At 39.0% G+C, this 19,035-nt stretch overlaps 1 protein-coding gene across 1 annotated transcript; it reads right to left on the reverse strand.

Annotated features, from left to right (window-relative positions):
- Positions 1-5,906: 5,906 nt before the first annotated feature.
- LOC142525548 (26S proteasome non-ATPase regulatory subunit 14 homolog) lies at positions 5,907-17,091 on the reverse strand. The gene is made up of 6 exons (XM_075629861.1): positions 17,055-17,091; positions 16,706-16,883; positions 15,538-15,619; positions 6,540-6,716; positions 6,293-6,460; positions 5,907-6,041 (listed from the first exon to the last, which is right to left on the reverse strand). Exons 1-6 carry the CDS (start codon positions 17,065-17,067, stop codon positions 5,946-5,948), a joined length of 714 nt encoding a protein of 237 aa, XP_075485976.1. The 5' UTR covers positions 17,068-17,091; the 3' UTR covers positions 5,907-5,945.
- Between the last annotated feature and the right edge of the window lie 1,944 nt (positions 17,092-19,035).

Below are 19,035 nucleotides of genomic sequence, written 5' to 3' on the forward strand. Positions count from 1 at the left end.
ATTCCGAAATGTATCTATAACCAATCCGGTCCATCAATCACATCAACATAGGATCAAAGCAGTCTTCGCTACACTCAAGGTAACTAGACCCATCAATGGTCACATATGCCAACACAACTGAATGACATGGATCGTGAAGTGGATGTGTAGCATGGAAATTTCATGCAATGTGACCGTAACATGCCTATTTCCAACTGGTCCTCCCTTTAACCTTATCGAGATCAAACTTTAAATCATAATTAGAGTGTGACTTAACTTGAAATTTATTTCTGCAAAAAATAAATTTACATAAATGTAACTGCAATGTCTACAACTGAAAAAGCATTTAAAATAACAAACTCCCACTAAAACTGGATTTCCTCAATTGACATAACACCCATACTAGCAGTATGCTCATGAAACTGTTTGGGTGGTAGTCCCTTAGGAAGCGGATCCGCAACCATGGAGTTTGTACCGATATGCTCAATAGACAACTTTCCACTCTGAATTCTTTCTTTAACAACCAGAAACTTGATGTCAATGTGTTTTGACTTCGTCGAGCTCCTGTTGTTATTGGAATACATAACTGCTGATTTATTGTCACAATGTAATCTTAGTGGCCTTTCAATGCCATCAACAATGCACAGTCCCGTGACAAAATTTTGCAGCCATATTCCATGATTGGATGCCTCATAACACGCTACAAACTCAGCTGCCATGGTGGAAGAGGCTATAATGACTGTTTAGCACTCTTCCAGGAAATGGCACCTCCAGCAAGGAGATAGATGTAGCCCGACGTAGATTTCATACCATCTTGGCATCCAGCAAAATCGGAGTCAGTATACCCAATGATCTCAAGCTGATCCAACCTCCGATATATGAGCATGTAATCTTTTGTTCTCTGTAGGTACCGTAAAACTCTTTTGACTGCTTTCCAATGTTCCACTCCTGGATTACTTACATATCGTCCCAACATTCCTGTCACGTACGCAATATCTGGACGTGTACAAACCTAAGCATACATCAGACTCCCCACTGCAGATGCATAGGGAACCTTCTGCATTTTTTTTTTCTCAAAATCATTCTTTGGGCATTGTTTGAGACTAAATTTGTCTCCCTTAGCCACAGGGGTATCTGTTGGTTTACAATCTTGCATCCCGTATTGCTTGAGAACTTTCTCGATATAGCCTTTCTGAGATAATCCAAGAATACCCCGAGAACGATCCCGATGTATCTGAATACCCAGTACAAAAGATGCATCACCAAGATCCTTCATCTCAAAATTGTTAGCTAGAAATCTCTTGGTTTCATGCAACAACTCTATATCGTTGCTAGCGAGCAGAATGTCGTCAACATATAAAACCAGAAAAATATGCTTACTCCCACTGAACTTATGGTACACACAATCATTGACCAAATTCATCTCAAAACCAAACGAGATGATCACTTGATGAAATTTGAAATACCATTGTCGAGATGCTTGCTTGAGCCCATAGATGGATTTCTTTAATTTGCAAACCATATTATTTGTGTCTTTGGACACAAAATTTTCTGGCTGCACCATATAAATCGTTTCATCAATGTCACCATTTAGAAACGCAGTCTTTACATCCATCTGATGAAGCTCGAGATCGAAATGCGCCACCAAAGCCATTATAATTCTTAAAGAGTCTTTCGAAGAAACCGGAGAGAAAGTCTCTTTATAATCAATGCCTTCTTTCTGTGTAAAGCCTTTAGCGACAAGACGAGCCTTATATCTTTCCACATTGCCTTTCGAATCCCTCTTGGTTTTAAATATCCATTTGCAACCAATGGGCTTCGTACCTTTAGGTAATGGGACAAGATCCCATACGTCATTGTCCTTCATGGACTTTATCTCCTCATTCATGGCATCATTCAACTTTTGAGAGTTAGAACTTTTCATGGCTTGACGGAAGTTAATAGGATCATCCTCCATCAATCCAATGTCTGCCTCATGCTCTTGAAGAAATACAATGTAATCATCTGGCACTGCATTTCTCCGCTCTCTAGTGAATCTCCTTAATGGCATAGGTTCTGGAGGTGCTTGAGTTTGTTCATCTGGAATGAGAGGATCTCTAATATTGTCTTCCTGTATTGTGTCTTGGTCAAAGTGAGGAATATGATCCTGACCAATGTCCAAGACACTTGTGGGAATATTTACATATTCCTCTTCAAAGACAATATCCCTTACTTTATCTCCCCCCGCAAACTCAACATCCTCAAAGAACCTGGCATTTCCTGACTCAAAAATCGACTTACTCGTGGGATCATAAAACTTGTACCCCCTGGATCTTTCGGAGTATCCAATAAAATAACAACTAACTGTCCTTGAGTCCAGTTTCTTTTCATTAGGCTTGTAAGGCCTTGCCTCAGCTGGACATCCCCAAACGTGCAGATGCTTAAGACTGGGCTTTTTACCCGTCCAAAGTTCATAAGGGGTTTTGGTCGCTGCCTTAGTTGGAACCCTGTTAAGGATATATGCTGCGGTCTTTAGTGCTTCTCCCCAGAGTGATCCTGGTAAGGTAGAATGACTGATCATACTCCTCACCATGTCCTTAAGCGTTCTGTTTCGTCTTTCAGCAACACCATTCATAGTGGGCGAACCCGGCATAGTGTACTGTGGGACGATACCGCATTCCTCCAGGAATCTAGCAAAAGGTCCTGGACGTTGTTCACCTGAACCGTCATATCTACCATAGTATTCACCACCACGGTCAGATCTAACGCTTTTAATCTTTAAGCCAAGTTGATTTTCAACTTCAGCTTTATAGTTTTTGAACACATCCAATGACTGTGTCTTTTCATGAATGAGATAAATGAAGCCATATCTTGAAAAATTGTCTGTAAACGTTATAAAATACTGTTGACCATTCCAAGAAGCCGAAGGGAATGACCCACAAATATCAGTATGTATAAGTTCTAAGACGCCTGAACACCTGTTGGCTTCAAATCTCCTTTTGTTGGTTTGTTTTTCCTTTATACAATTAACACAATTATTAAAATCTGTGTAATCTAAAGGTTCGAGAATTTTCGTCTGACACGAGTCTCCTTATTCTCTTTTCAGAGATATGACCCAATCTTTTGTGCCATAACGCAGCTGAATTCTCACTGGTTAATTTTATTTTAGTGCCTCTACTTGTTTGCAGGGATTCATTAAATGAAGCAATAACATCCAAAGAATAGAGATTATCGTATCCTGATAAAGAACCAGAACCAACCAATTTTGAATCGAGAAACAAACTGAATATTCCATTTCCAAAAGAACAAGAATAACCAAATTTGTCCAATGCAGAAATGGAAACCAAATTCCGTCTAAAAGACAGCACAACAAATGTTTCATAAAGATCCAAATATATTCCAGTCTTTAACAATAATCTAAATTTTCCTATTGCCTCAACTTCAACTTTGTTGCCGTCACCAACATAGATGAATCTTTCAGCATCACTTGGTTTTCGGCAATTCAGGCAACCCTGCAGAGACACACTGATGTGAGTTGTTGCACCAGAATCTATCCATCACGTGTGTCTAGGCACTGAAGTTAAATTAACCTTAGAACAAACCATATTCAGAAGCATACCTTTCTTAGCACGCCAAGCGTGATAATTACTGCACTGCTTCTTCATATGCCCATCACTGCCACAGAAAAAACAACCAGAACTTTGAGAATCACTAGGATTCTTCTGTTGTTTCTTCGGAGGCTGTGTAACCGCAGCTTCCTTATACTTTCGTTTCTTTCCTTTATCCTTCGAGGTAGAGGCATAATGAGCACTTTCTGTCTTGTCTTGCTTCAACCTTTCCTCTTCCTGGACACAGTGCGAGATGAGCTCATTCAGAGACCAAGTCTCTTTCTGACAGTTATAGCTCACCTTGAACTGGTTAAACTGAGGAGGAAGAGATATCAAAACCAGATGCACCAGCAAGTCCTCAGAGAGGTCAAGCTTCAGTGCTTTCAACCTTGAAGCAAGATGAGACATTTCCATAATGTACTCCCTGATGTTGCCCTTACCCCTGTACCTCATTGAAACGAGGCTTGCCAAAAGTGTACCAATTTCAGACTTTTCACTTTTAGCAAACCTCTTTTCGAGGTCTTGAAGGAAAGCCTTAGCCGTAGCAATGTCGCTAGACATTGTGCCCCTAAATGTTTCTGGAATGGCCCTCTTCATGATTATCATACACATGTGATTCGATCTCTCCCACCTTTCAAACTCCCTCTTTTCATCAGAGGTACTCTTATCCGTAATGGCGGGATGAGAGTCAATCCTTATCGCAAGGTCTAAATCCATGACTCCGAGAACTATCAACAAATTCTCTTGCCACTATTTAAAATTCGAGCCATTTAACATAGGAATAGAATTTATGTTGGAGTTAATATTTGCAGGAGTCAAATCTGAATAGAGAACAAAAAACCAAATATACATGCTCAACCAAATATCCAAATAAAATAATCAATAAATTCAAATAATGTAAACCCCCATAAACAGAATATCGAGCACTCCATTAATGTTTCATCTTTGGACAAAAGATTAACTTGTAAGTGATATCTTGGCGCAGCAGTCAAACACTGATAGTAACTATCATGTCAAATAACAACCTTCCTTTGGGCCAATTTATTATTCACATGAAAAAACCGAAAAACTATCACATGTTTACCACCACAATTGCATATGTGATTATATTAAATGTTAACCTTCCTTTGGGCCGATCAATATTCAAATAAATCACATATACCCAAAATCCTTTTGTATTTCAAAATAAAATTAATTTCCATAAAAGAGGTCACTTTGGCGACATTTTATTTCAATTAATCAATTTTAAAAATACATATAACCTTGTCATTATTTGAATTAATGAATATTTAACCTCAACCGAATAAACCTGAAACGAAAATTTGTTTTTTTTTTTGTTTTTAAAAATTTTCGGAAATTCCGTACGGGTCGGGTCGACCCGGTTCCGTACGACCCGACCCGGATCCGTACGGTTCGGGTTGACCCGGGTCCGTACGACCTGACCCGAATCCGTACCTGTTTTTTTTAAAAAAAAAATTTAATCCGAATTTTCGATTTTCCTCTAAAATATTTTGTTGAACAAAAACCGGAAGGAAAATCGAAATCTTATACCAAATCTTTAAAATTTTACAACCAAATCTTTTTACCAAAACTGAAACTTTAAAAGATTTGGTTTTCAACCAAAATATTTTCCAGATCTGAAACCTTATAATAAAAAAAAATTTCAGATCTAAACCAAAATAATTTTCAGATCTGAAAACCGTATCAAAATATTTTCAGATCTGAAAACATATCAATATATTTTCCAGATCTGAAGCCATATCAAAAAAATTTTAAACAAAATTTAATTTTTTCAGATCTGGATCCAAAAAGTATCCAAAAACTTTAAACAAATCTCAATGATTCAAACATGAATGGCTCTGATACCACTTGTTGGGGAAAACCCATAAACCGCAGAATCCATCATGATAAATCATCAAGAATTTGACTGAAAACTTAAGCGGAAGCGTACCTGAAGCCATAATCCTGAATTCTTTAGAACGTGTCTTGATCTTCCAGATCTACGCGCTCTTTTCTTGAGAGAATCCTTTAGTTTCTCTTCAGAACTATTTTCTTATTGGGGAAGAGAATAGTGAAAGTGACAACGCGAGATCTGGGGACCATGACCCATATTTATAGATAATGTTTACCAATATCTTCTAATATTTCTGTTTTAGCCCATCATAAAAATAGAAATTACACTTATGTCTCTACACATTAAAGGCCCACAACCCATTAGATACATTAAAGCCCAATAACCCGAAACATTAATTGATCACTTTATTTTGGGCTTAACTTAATAGACAACCCACAATACATAATTATTCACATATAAGCCCATATAAATAAATTGATCCAACACAAGTTTGATACGCGTTCCTCGAGATGCTTTTTGGCATCTTACCTCCCCACATTGGCAATGGCAGGTTTTTCTGGTGGCAATTCATCCTCTTCCTGAACTGCTTTGTTATATTTGATAGTTAGATTCAGCATCTCCTGCAGAAATAAATCAGGAAAAAATGTTGAACCAGAGCAGAGCAGAGCAGAGAGGAAGAACTCACCGTGTCCTCATTGTCCTCACCATAACACAAGTTTTAGTTTCTGATTAGATAGGAACTACTATATGAAGAAGTTACCATGGTGCAAAAAGAGGAAAAAAAAAGCAGAAGTAAAATGCATCCTATTTGTTAATTTTGATTCTTCGCTACCACCTCGATCAAATTTAAATCACAAAACCTGACGTGTACCTGGACAGTCTGCTCATTCGTTTTGGAATGGGCATCAAACCACTGAAGAGTTAGTCCATCTGTCCATTTTTTCTTGTGAAGATTCAGTAGCATTTTCTGCTCGAGTTCATTTTTCCTGTAATTTATGGCTATGGAGTAATAATGCCGGTTCAAACCATGTATCAGAGCCTGCACTCATCACTCAAAAATTTAGAAACAGGAAGGACCCTTCAAAGTGCATAAATAAACCGAGAAACTGAGCCATTACTTGAATAGATGGTTTGCTTAAATGACCTACGTTGGATGTTGTCTGTCTCGGCTCTTGACCAAGAATCATGGTTTGGGGGTTAATGAGGCGAAAGGCATCGATTACCACCTTCCCTTTAACACTCTGGATTGGGTCTACTACCACTACCACTGCTCTTTGATTCAAAGCTTCAAAACTCTACAGGATCAAACAGGGAACAGAAACTCAAAGGCTTGTGATTTTAAAAGAAATTGTCACGCCCCGAGACGGGGGTTGGTTGACACCGGCGTTGCTCTCAAATTTACATTCGAAAACAACAAGCCTCAGAGTACAGAATTCAGAAACCAGTCTTTTATTCATAATACGAAATAAATCAATTGTCTGTTACAACTCGAATACTGATATTTTACAGCGGAAATGTAAAACCAGACATAAGATTGTCTTAACAGATACAGCGGAATTAACATAACATAAACTGAGAATAATAATCTTCTTCACCAGCCCCAGAATTGGATCTGCTCTTTTTATTCTAATATTTCTTCCTCGTTCTTATCTGAGATATGTTTGGTGGGTGAATGATATGATTGTCACTCAATAAGCAGGGGCGGGAATAACTCTCAGTTTTCGAAATCGTTTTCAACAGAAACAATAATACAATAATATACAGAAGACTCGTATTTTCATAACAGAAATCAGAATTCAGAATTTACATGTTTCAGATCAGAAATCAGAATTAATAAGCACTAAGCACGTTAGTGAATTTCATGGCTAAACTGATATCAGTCCCCTATATATTCTCTCCTCTAAGGGGTGAGGCCAGAATCAGAATTCAGAAATGTTCAGAATATATATTCCTACCATTAGTTCACTAGGGAGTTTCAGTGCTTCAAATCATATATCAGAAGTCAAACATACAGAAACTGAACTTTAAAACATAATTATCGAACGGATTTCAAGGTATTTATATATAAGCCCACTTACAGTAATTTGCTAGAATTTCGGTTGAAGTCTACTGGAATTCTGGTTGCTCTTTCTACTGGATTCTACTGCTCGAAAATAAGTACTCCTTTAGCTCGAAAATTCAAGTGAGTCTCAAGATTTGTGTAACCCAATACAGAGGTTTGAGAGTGTTATTTATAGGCCAAATTCTGACTGTTAGCCTCCCAATTAATGATCATAATCTGCCATTAACAGTCTTTATTCCATGTTAATGCTTCAGTTACAAGTCTAAGCTGAATCAGTAACTGTCTGCTGCTTTCTCGCTCTTCTGCTGCTGGATTCTGTCTGATGGAAAATACATGTCTGCTGGAAAAATACCAGCTTCTGAAATATGAGTTGCTGTTGGAAATTTTGATAGCTGCTGAAACATTTCTAGCTGCTGGAAATTCAGGTTCTCACATCCCTCCCTCCTTATGAAAAGTTTCGTCCTCGAAACTTGGTTGAACATGCTCCTCAAAGAGATAAGGGTATTGATCTCGCATCTTTTCTTCCAACTCCCAAGTAGCTTCTCTTTCGGTGTGGTTGGACCATTGTACTTTGACATATGGAATAGTTCGTCGCCTCAGTACTTGGTCTTTGTTATCCACAATTCGAATTGGAATCTCTTCATATTTCAGTCCTTCATTTAAATTTCCTTCAACCAACAGTGGTCCAGCTTCAAGAATATGACTAGGATCAGAAATATATATCCTCAGCTGCGAAACGTGGAATACATTGTGAATTCTTGACATGTCGGGTGGAAGTGATAATCTATAAGCAAGTGTTCCCACTTTCTCAAGAATTTCAAATGGTCCGACGTATCTGGGATTCAGTTTCCCAGCCTTATTGAATCGGATTACACCCTTCATGGGTGACACTTTCACATATGCCTTTTCTCCTACTTCAAATTCCACGAGTCGTCTTTTCTGATCAGCCCAGCTTTTCTGTCGATCTTGTGCAGCTTTTAATCTCCCCTTGATCAAAGCGACTTTATCCACTGTTTCTTGGATCATTTCGGGTCCAACGATGGCTTTTTCCCCTACCTCATTCCAATACAGTGGCGATCGACACTTTCGTCCATACAGAGCTTCGTGTGGTGCCATTTCAATACTGCTGTGGTAACTATTATTGTACGCGAGCTCAATTATGGGCAGATGTTCGCTCCAATTACCACTGAAATCTGGAGCACATGCTCTCAGTATATATTTTAGAGTTTGAATTGTCCTCTCTGTTTGTCCATCGGTCTGAGGGTGATATGTCGTACTAAGAGTAACTTTAGTCCCCATAGCTTGTTGAAAGCTCTTCCAAAATCGAGATGTAAATCTAGGATCTCTGTCTGATAGTATGCTAGCTGGTACTCCATGTAATCGCACGATCTCGTTCATGTACAAGGTGGCTAGCTTGTCCAAATTATAATTCATGCGGACAGGTAAGAAGTGCGCAGATTTTGTGAGTCTATCTACGATTACCCATATTCCGTCATGACCTTGTCTCGTCTTTGGTAAAACCACTACGAAATCCATAGAAATATGCCCCCATTTTCATTCTGGAATTTCTAGAGGTTGCAGAAGTCCTCTAGGTCTTTGATGCTCTGCCTTGACTTGCTGGCACACGTGACACTTGGAAACAAATATTGCCACGTCTTTCTTCATTCCACTCCACCAAAAATTTTTCTTCAAATCTCTGTACATCTTGGTACTGCCAGGATGGACTGAAAATTTCGACTTATGTGCCTCAAACATTACTTTTTGTCGAAGGTTATCGATGTCTGGTACGCACAATCGTCCTTTCATCCACAAGATTCCGTTGTTATCCGTCTCAAAATCTGGTGATTTCCCTTATTTAACTTGCTCTTTTAGTTTCACCAACGCAGGATCTCTATCCTGACTTATCTTGATGGTCTCTCGAAGACATGGTCGTGCTGAAAGTGATGTCAGGATCACCTTACTCATATTCTTTCGACTTAAAGCATCTGCTACCTTGTTGGCATTGCCTGGATGGTAGCTTATTGTCAAGTCGTAATCCTTCATGAGTTCGATCCATCGTCTTTGTCTCATATTTAGTTCCTTTTGTGTGAACAAATATTTGAGACTTTGGTGATCAGTGAAAATCTCACACTTAGCTCCATAAAGATAATGTCTCCAAATCTTTAGTGCAAATACCACTGCAGCTAGTTCGAGGTCATGCGTTGGGTAATTTTGTTCATACGGCTTCAACTGTCTTGATGCGTATGCAATCACCCTTCCCTCTTGCATGAGTACACATCCTAAACCTTCTTTAGATGCATCACTGTAGATGGTGAAGTCTTTGCCTTCAGTTGTCAATACCAACACTGGCGTGGATGTAAGCTTCTTCTTCAAAGTCTCGAAGCTTTGCTCACATTTTTCACTCCATTGAAATTTAGAGTTCTTCTGTGTGAGCTTGGTGAGGGGATATGGCTATTGAAGAAAATCCTTCAACAAATTTTCGGTAATAGCCTGCTAGTCCCAAAAAGCTTCGAATTTCTGTCACATTCTTTGGCCTAGGCCAATCTGAGATTGCCTCTACTTTCTTAGGGTCCACAGATACTCCTGCTGCTGATATTATGTGTCCCAAGAATGTAACGCTTTCTAGCCAAAATTCGCATTTCTTGAACTTGGCGTACAGTTCCTTTTCTCTCAGTGTCTGGAGGGTGAGACGAAGATGTTCTTTGTGATCTTCCTCACTTGATGAATACACTAGAATGTCGTCGATGAATACCACAACAAACTTGTCAAGAAACGGTTTAAACACTCTGTTCATGAGGTCCATGAATACTGCTGGAGCGTTTGTTAACCCGAACGGCATCACCATAAACTCATAGTGTCCATATCTTGTTCTGAAGGCTGTCTTCGGAATATCGTCTGTCTTGACCTTCAGTTGGTGGTATCCTGACCTTAAGTCAAGCTTGGAAAAGACTGAAGCTCCTTTGAGTTGGTCAAACAGGTCATCTATCCTCGGAAGCGGATACTTGTTTTTTATTGTAATCTTATTCAGCTCTCTGTAATCAATACACAACCTCGTGCTTCCGTCCTTCTTCTTTAAAAATAGGACAGGAGCTCCCCACGGAGATGCGCTTGGTCGGATTTGCGTCTTATCCAACAATTCTTGAAGTTTCTCTTTGAGTTCTTTCAACTCTGCCGGAGCCATTCGGTATGGTGCTTTTGAGATTGGTGCAGTATTGGGTACTAAATTAATCTCAAATTCCACCTCGCGGTCGGGAAGTTCGCCAGGGAGTTCTTCAGGAAAGACATCCGGGAATCCTTGTACTACCGGAATCTCTTCAAGCGTAAGTGTGGTTTCTTTCTTTACCTCGCTTAACATAGCTAGGTAAACTTCTTCTCCACTTTTCATGGCTTTCCAAGTTTGAGAAGCAGAAAGAAGAGTCTTTCGTTCTTTTGTCTTTCCATGAAATAAGAGTTTCTCTTAGCGTGGAGTTTGGATGGTTACCGTCTTTCCATGACAGTCTACTAAAGCATGATTCTTGGCTAACCAATCCATTCCAAGAATTACATAAAATTCCACCATGTTTAGTTGAATTAAGTCTGCCTTGAAACTCTGATTATCTATGAGAACACCAATATCTCGATATAGAGTGCGAGTTTCTAAAATTCGATTTGCAGGAGTTGCTACTCTATATGGTTCTTCTAAGTTATCAGGCTTAGCTCCTAACTTCTTAGCAAATCTCTTAGACATGAATGAATGCGTAGCACCACAATCAAATAACACATAAGCAGGTATATTATTGATTAGAATGGTACCAGCTACAACATCATTTGAGTTGTCGGTCTTTTCTTGAGTGATAGCATAAACTAAAGCATTTGGCTTGTTCTCCTTAGGCTTGTTTGGAGTTGTTCCTCCTACTGGTCCGTTCCTTGGATCTGGAAGAGGACATTGAGCAATGCGATGGTCCATCTTTCCACAACAAAAACAAGCTCCAGAATTCCTACGACATTCACCAGTGTGTGTAAATCCGCAAGTTTTGCACTTGACTCCTTCTTTGTTTGATTGAGAAGAAGTGGTTCCTTTGGATGGAGCACTGGTAAATTGGTTGCTTGAAAACCTAGGTCCTCTTGAATTGCTGGCCCGGTTGGTACTGGCTTGGCTGAGGACGTTTGAGTTTGTTCTCACCTTCACGCCTCTTAATGTCATTCTCAGCCCTGATGGCGGCTCCCATCAATTCATCAAAACTATTGGGCTCGATAACAGCAAGGGCAGATTGAATACGGTATTCAATCCCTTCTTGAAGCGATGCATCTTCAAGGCTTCGTCTCCCATGATGGTTGGGGAGTAAGTTCCCAATGAGTGGAACTTGGATGAATATTCCACCACTGTCATGTTTGGTTCCTGAACCAAACTTTCAAATTCTGACAGCTTTCTGCACTCGGACTGCTGTCGGGAAGTACTGCTTCAGAAATGCCTCTCGGAACCTTTGCCAAGTGATAGGTCCCGCCCTTACCATAGCTGGTGAGACTCCTTCCCACCATTTGGCTGCTTTATCCACAAGAAATGGTGTAATCACATCTACTCTGATCCCTTGTGGAACCTCAAGTAGTCGAAGATGATTCTCCACCTCTTTCATCCAATTCTGTCCGACCTCGGGATCGGAACTTCCATCAAAGTTTGGGATTCTTGCTCTTCAGAGAGACTCATAGTGCTGTTTCGTCCCATTTTGAGCTGGAGGTGGTGGAGGTGGCTGATTAGTATTAGGATTCACTAACCCTTGCAGCGTGGTTGCCACAATCGTGGCTATAGCCATCAAGTCCACCTGACTGAGGCCAACTGCTGGTGGTGGTTGTGGTTGTTGTTGTTGTGCATCCTCATCATTGCGGTTATTGTTGCGGTTGCCATAGCGAGGATTGCAATTGTTTCTAACTGGTCATCCGTCCATTTCCTACAATTAAGAAAGTTATAAGGTTGATGGCAGAATAGAGACTAAACAAAGGAATCACAATGATCGAGTAATTGCTCCAAAAATTAAATATGAACCAATGGATAGAAATAAAATTTTTTGTTTTTTTTTATTTATTCCTCAAGAAAGTGCAATTACAACGAAACATCGAAAATGAGAACATAAATGCAAATGGAACACGTGGTATTACAAAGGACTACTACTGAATGTCCTAATCTATCACTTCTCCTTATTCCCAAATCCATAGGATCCTCTTCGATTTCTTCTTCTTCTTCGGGATCCTCCTCAGGTTCGTCTTGGTTGGCTATTACTGCTAGTAGGTGTTCAACATGACCATGCAAAACTGCATTCTGGTCACTAAGAACTTCAACAGTACTCTGCAACTCATGAATCCGTGCATCAGTCTGTTCACTATACTGATTATGCTGGTGCACGAGTTGGTGATTTTGATCCTTAAGTATTTGGATCTTCTCAACTAGTGTATCACGTAACTCGATGAATTCTGCCACAGTCTCTTGGGAGGTTTCAAACTCTTCTTGAGCCTTCCTACTCCTCTCTTCTGCTTCATGCAGATAGTGAGCATAACGTTGAACATCACTTCTCAAGTGTTCTGTTCGACGCTCTAATTCATCTTTGTCCAGCTCTAGGCAGTAGTTATGTTCTTTTAGTTTCTCTAGCTTCCTCTCTAAACTCTTAATGTAGCTACTTTGGTCAGCCATATCCTACATCCAAAACATGAGGGTGAAGATTCAGAAATGATATCAAGAATACAAGTCGAACTATAGACAATTACTGGAATGAATAGAATCAGTATGCCTATAACATTTAGTAGAAGAAAATGGCTCAAAAATTTTTCGACCTCAGAATTCCGTGAAAAATTTACTAAAAGTCCTTCACATCAAGAACGTGAATGGTACCAAGTTTGGTGTAAAAATGCTAAGCCGTTTGGAAATGAAAATTCCTCAAAGCTTCAAAATTTTGGAAAATTTTACGGAAATGATGATATCCCTATCTTAACGAAGGATTTTGGGGTTCGTCGGTGGTGTTAGAACGATTAAATCGTTCTAGGTTAGGTTTTTCTCGTCGAGAGCTTTCCAACGCCTATTCTTAATAGTAAAAATTCCTCCTGGATCAAAAGTTATGGCCGTTTGAAGTTTGCGCGAAAAACACCTCAACTTCCATGCCATTTGCAAGGTCTACTGCATTCGCTTGCTGGAATACACTGTCTACTGCAATTATGATGCTACTGCAATCAGTCTGCTGCTTTTCCAGCACTATTAGAACCAGTCTGCTGCATTCCGAGTCTACTGACCCAGTCTTCTGCATTCAGATCTGCTGGTTTCCGTCTACTTGTTCTGATTTCGGGCTACTGGTTTTGGGTCTACTGGTTTTGGGTCTACTGGTTTCCATCTACTGGTTCTGGTTTCGGGCTACTGGTTTTGGGTCTACTGGTTTTCAATCTACTGGTTTTGGTTTCCCTTATTGATTTTTCCCAACTGTACGTAGTTAGTCTATATTTTCAGTAGTCTATTACAATAGTTAATTTTCAGAAGTCTATTACAGTAGCTTATTTCAGTAACTTTCAGAACTTAATTTCAGAACTCTATCAGAACTTATTACTTCTAGTTCCTCCTCCCCAGATTATGAAACCTGGTTTGCTCTGATACCACTTCAATGTCACGCCCCGAGACGGGGGTTGGTTGACACCGGCGTTGCTCTCAAATTTACATTCGAAAACAACAAGCCTCAGAGTACAGAATTCAGAAATGTTCAGAATATATATTCCTACCATTAGTTCACTAGGGAGTTTCAGTGCTTCAAATCATATATCAGAAGTCAAACATACAGAAACTGAACTTTAAAACATAATTATCAAACGGATTTCAAGGTATTTATATATAAGCCCACTTACAGTAATTTGCTAGAATTTCGGTTGAAGTCTACTGGAATTCTGGTTGCTCTTTCTACTGGATTCTACTGCTCGAAATAAGTACTCCTTTAGCTCGAAAATTCAAGTGAGTCTCAAGATTTGTGTAACCCAATACAGAGGTTTGAGAGTGTTATTTATAGGCCAAATTCTGACTGTTAGCCTCCCAATTAATGATCATAATCTGCCATTAACAGCCTTTATTCCATGTTAATGCTTCAGTTACAAGTCTAAGCTGAATCAGTAACTGTCTGCTGCTTTCTCGCTCTTCTGCTGCTGGATTCTGTCTGCTGGAAAATACATGTCTGCTGGAAAAATACCAGCTTCTGAAATATGAGTTGCTGCTGGAAATTTTGATAGCTGCTGAAACATTTCTAGCTGCTGGAAATTCAGGTTCTCACAGAAATATTAATATTAATTCCATATGCAATGACACAAGAACCACCAAATCCGCTTGTCTTGGCACCCAACATAAATTACTCCAAGGGATACAAAAACACATAAATTTATCCGGTTTATGGTTGGCTATGATTTGTGAGACAAATGTCATGTTCGGTTTTAAACCCTGGATAAATCAAATTCATTGCAGTTTATATGATAAATAACTTTCGTTCTATATAATTGCAAGAATATAAAACTGAAAAAGAAAGAAGCAAAAGAAAGAGCAGAGACAAATCTGCATAAGAGGTGTAAGTTCTTTCTATGGAAGAGCTCATAAACAATCTGAACCATACAAAAATATCAAGAACTTGCACTCTACAAATTGGACTCATTCTATTGATAGTGCATACTTGCTACAACAGAGGATACATGCTCAACTTCGTGATTTACAAAGACACAACAAAGCCGGAGAGCAAGAAGCATTGTGTATCTACCAATTGCATAACACATTCTTAAATATAGATTCCACTAGGCCATCAAACCATTAGAAAAACAAATACCGAAATGAGATCTCATAACATCGGAAATAAAAGGATAATAACGAAGGCTACAATAAATTTTATTTTTAAACAGATCACAGTAACTTAATGGAATAGTCAACACCTGTAGAAAAACAAGCAATTATTGACCGCACGTGCATCAGTTAAAATAAATTTATCATCACCAAAGAATATTCTGTCCCAACCCCACCGATGTATTTAGACAAAACATCATATGAATAAAAAATTAGGGGAGAAGCAAACCTGCTGAGTATTAATGTCAACACCAGAAAGCCAACACCCAAAACCAGGATGTGAATGATACCAACCCACCACCATCTCAGGTCTGTAACACAGAAAAGTGATTATGTCAACTTTACACATCATGGACTAGGAAAAATCTAAATAATATCAATATGAAAATTTTCTATAAGATCCAGTAATCATTCATAGATCAATATGATGCAAACCTTCCTACAATCTTAGAGGAAACGTAAAGCAGACTCCATCACTTAACAAAGTTTAAACTCGACAAAGCAAACTGAGTTTAAAAGCTATTAGAAAAACTAAACATAAAATTGAATGCTCTGAGACAGTCAAGCTTCCATAATCAAGAACAGTGTATACGCCATTTCAGTCGTTGTAACTAAAATTATGGGCATAATGAAAGATTGCCTTCACCAAATCAAGCAAAAATTCTCTCTGCTGCTTTGCAGCAGTTTACAAAAGGTATAAATCTGAACTGTAGGAAGTTCAAATGGTGGGATCAGCAGGAACCAATCAGTGCATCATCTTAAATCACCACATTCCAGAGGGCATTATGAATGTGCTCAACCCAAAACGGAAATACATGGAACTTAACATTACTGGTCCACAAGTTGATGAGTAGTTACCTGTTTTAGAGAAAATGACTGTAACAAAGTATTGATGCTTAAAGAACTGAAGATGAAAATATATTGTATCTTCGATAATTTATCCTAAATTTGAATTCGTAGGAAAAAAATTGCAGTGTAGATACCTACATTCCTTAAGAATTAACTATAACTTAACATTTTTTAGCTTTAATTTGAATAATAATCGGGAAGTTAGAAGATGGAAGTACTGACTGCTGAAGGTGATTTCAATTGCAGAAAACTCAACCAATTACTAAGTGAATTCTTCTCTATTATTTCCCTATTTCTGTAATCTACAATATCAAGATATACCAAGTATGGAGTGCCAGGGCAATTTGATGATCAATGAATCACTTTATACATACTATTCTTCTTAATTCCCTGATAAGTTTAAAAAACCATGGCGACATCTCCTGGTATAGAGTTTCTATGGCTTAGATTAGGCACATCTCATTTCAACTTATTTTCCAGAAGCCTACATTACATTCAATCTTCCAGAGGTAGAAAACCCTTTCACAGCACAATTAACTCTGCGGTACCTGTCGGTTTGCTTCAGCATATCAAGCACATTGGTCTGGAAAATGTGATCCACAGCCTCAACACTGACCCCAGTTCTACTCTGAGCCATTACGAAAACGTCAATCACACGTACCGTGTACTCATCCACAAACTCGCCCAGCATTAACCCCATCACTTCCATTGGCACCCCCGCCCTACCTATAATAAGCCATGCACAAACCAAAAGAACCTAAATAGTTTCAAAACACACAAAATCTAGCATTAATGGCTCTGAATATATATAATAAAGCCCTAGATTCACCATATTTAAGCACTTGACGCCAGCATAGCTGTACTAAATCTTATTCACAACAAAAAGCATAGTTTTACCGTGCTTCAGCATTTTGAGGAGGGTATTAGAGTTAATATAGTCTAACTTATACATAATATTTTCAGTTGTAAAATTAGTTGTAATCATCACAAGTTGGTTACGGAAGTTAAAAGACTTCCAGTAGAGGAATAGCTAAAGCAATGTAATATAGAACAACAACAAAATTTTTCTTGGGATCAATATTCATTCACCATCCATTTCTGTAGTATGGTATCAGAGCGTCAGAGCTCCTTCCGCAATCTTCTTCCGTTTCGAGATTGATCGATGTCAAGATTACATTCAGAGCACTGGTGAATTAAGTTCATCTTCATTTCGAGTTTGCTTCAGAATTTCGAGCTCGCAAAATCTCATATCAATGGCAAATACGAGTTCGTCTCCATGGCATTCATCATCCCGATTGGCAGTTGATGATCCTTCGAGCCCCTATTTTCTGCACCATTATGATAATCCAGGACTCGTTCTCGTTTCTCAGCCACTCATAGGTGACAATTTTGCATCGTGGAGTAGAGCGATGCGGATTGCCCTTTCTGTCAAGAACAAGCTGGGATTTATTGATGGATCGATTTCAAAGCCATCAGATTCTGAAGTTAGCTTACTCGGTGCATGGGTTAGAAACAACAATATAGTCATCTCTTGTCTATTAAACTCAGTCTCCAAAGATATATCAGCGAGCATCCTATTTGCGGACTCAGCAGAGAATATCTGGAACGATCTTAGGGATCTGTTTCAACGAAGCAATGGTTCTAGAATCTTTCAGCTGCGTAGGGACTTGATCACTATTCGACAAGAACAAGACCAGGTCAGTGTTTATTTCACCAAAATCAAGGCCCTTTGGGAAGAATTAAATCATTTTCGACCCATGTGTAGCTGCAGGAAATTTAGTTGCGATGGGGTCAAAAATCTTGAAACATATGTTCAGATGGATTACACAATGATCTTTCTTATGGGGCTAAATGACTCATTTACGCACATTAGGAGTCAAGTCTTACTCCTTGATCCTCTGCCGCCAGTCAATCGAGTATTTGCTCTAGTTGTACAAGAAGAAAAACAACGATCCATAGGGAATCAAGGCTCGATGAATAACTCAAACCACAACATGGCGTTTGCACTCAAGAATGAACAACCTCAGCCACAATTCAGCAGCCGACCACCACCAAAATTTCCAAAAGGCAGGCCATTCTGTACTCATTGCAACATTCATGGTCATACGATTGAGACTTGTTACAAAATACATGGATATCCACCTAGATTCAAGACCAAGTACAAACAGGGGAACAAAGGCCATGCTGCTCTTGTCCATCAAGAGACAAATCAACCTTATCACTCTGAATCCCGTGCAAACAATTTTGATACAACCTCAAATGCCTTCCAGAATATTGACAAGAGTCAAATGGAACAATTCATGGCCATGATGATTCAATAGCTTTCCACTTCTGAAAAGAAAGATGATCAACACGAGGGTGAAAAACCTATAGTTATCTCAGGTACTTGTTTCTCCATTTCAATCCCAAGTGCACTGAATTCTTCTACTTGTTGGATAGTTGATTCCGGTGCATCTAAACACATTTGTTCAAATGCAAATGCATTTATTTCACTTAAGGCAGTGGAAAACTCAAGAGTAACTCTGCCTAACATTGCACATGTTGGGGTTAAGTTCTATGGTGATATTAAGTTAGGAGATTCTTTGGTGCTGTTGGATGTCCATTACATACCAGAATTCAAATTTAATCTGCTGTCCTGTCAGTTCTCTTATTGCCACAACGCAAAATGTGATCAGTTTCTGCTGTGACTCATTCATAATCCAGGACATGGCAACAACGAAGATGATTGGCAAGGGTAAGAGGATAGATGGCCTATATATTCTAGATGCTAGCTCACTATATCCAGGGGCTTCGATTAATCAAGTTGGGGTACAGACTTGGCACAACAGACTTGGACATCCATCACTGAAAGTTCTACAGAGTTTAAAAACATATTCAT

Source organism: Primulina tabacum, chromosome 14 (genome assembly GCF_025594145.1).
Source record: "Primulina tabacum isolate GXHZ01 chromosome 14, ASM2559414v2, whole genome shotgun sequence".
NCBI lineage: Eukaryota > Viridiplantae > Streptophyta > Magnoliopsida > Lamiales > Gesneriaceae > Primulina > Primulina tabacum.

What these genes read in the sequence shown, in the direction of transcription:
- LOC142525548 (XM_075629861.1), bottom strand. An exon ending in ATGCTGAAGCAAACCGACAG is followed by an intron (nt 15,620 to 16,705) that starts GTACCGCAGAGT and finishes TCTGTGTTACAG; the next exon opens with ACCTGAGATGGTGGTGGGTT. An exon ending in CGAATGAGCAGACTGTCCAG is followed by an intron (nt 6,042 to 6,292) that starts GTACACGTCAGG and finishes TTATTTCTGCAG; the next exon opens with GAGATGCTGAATCTAACTAT.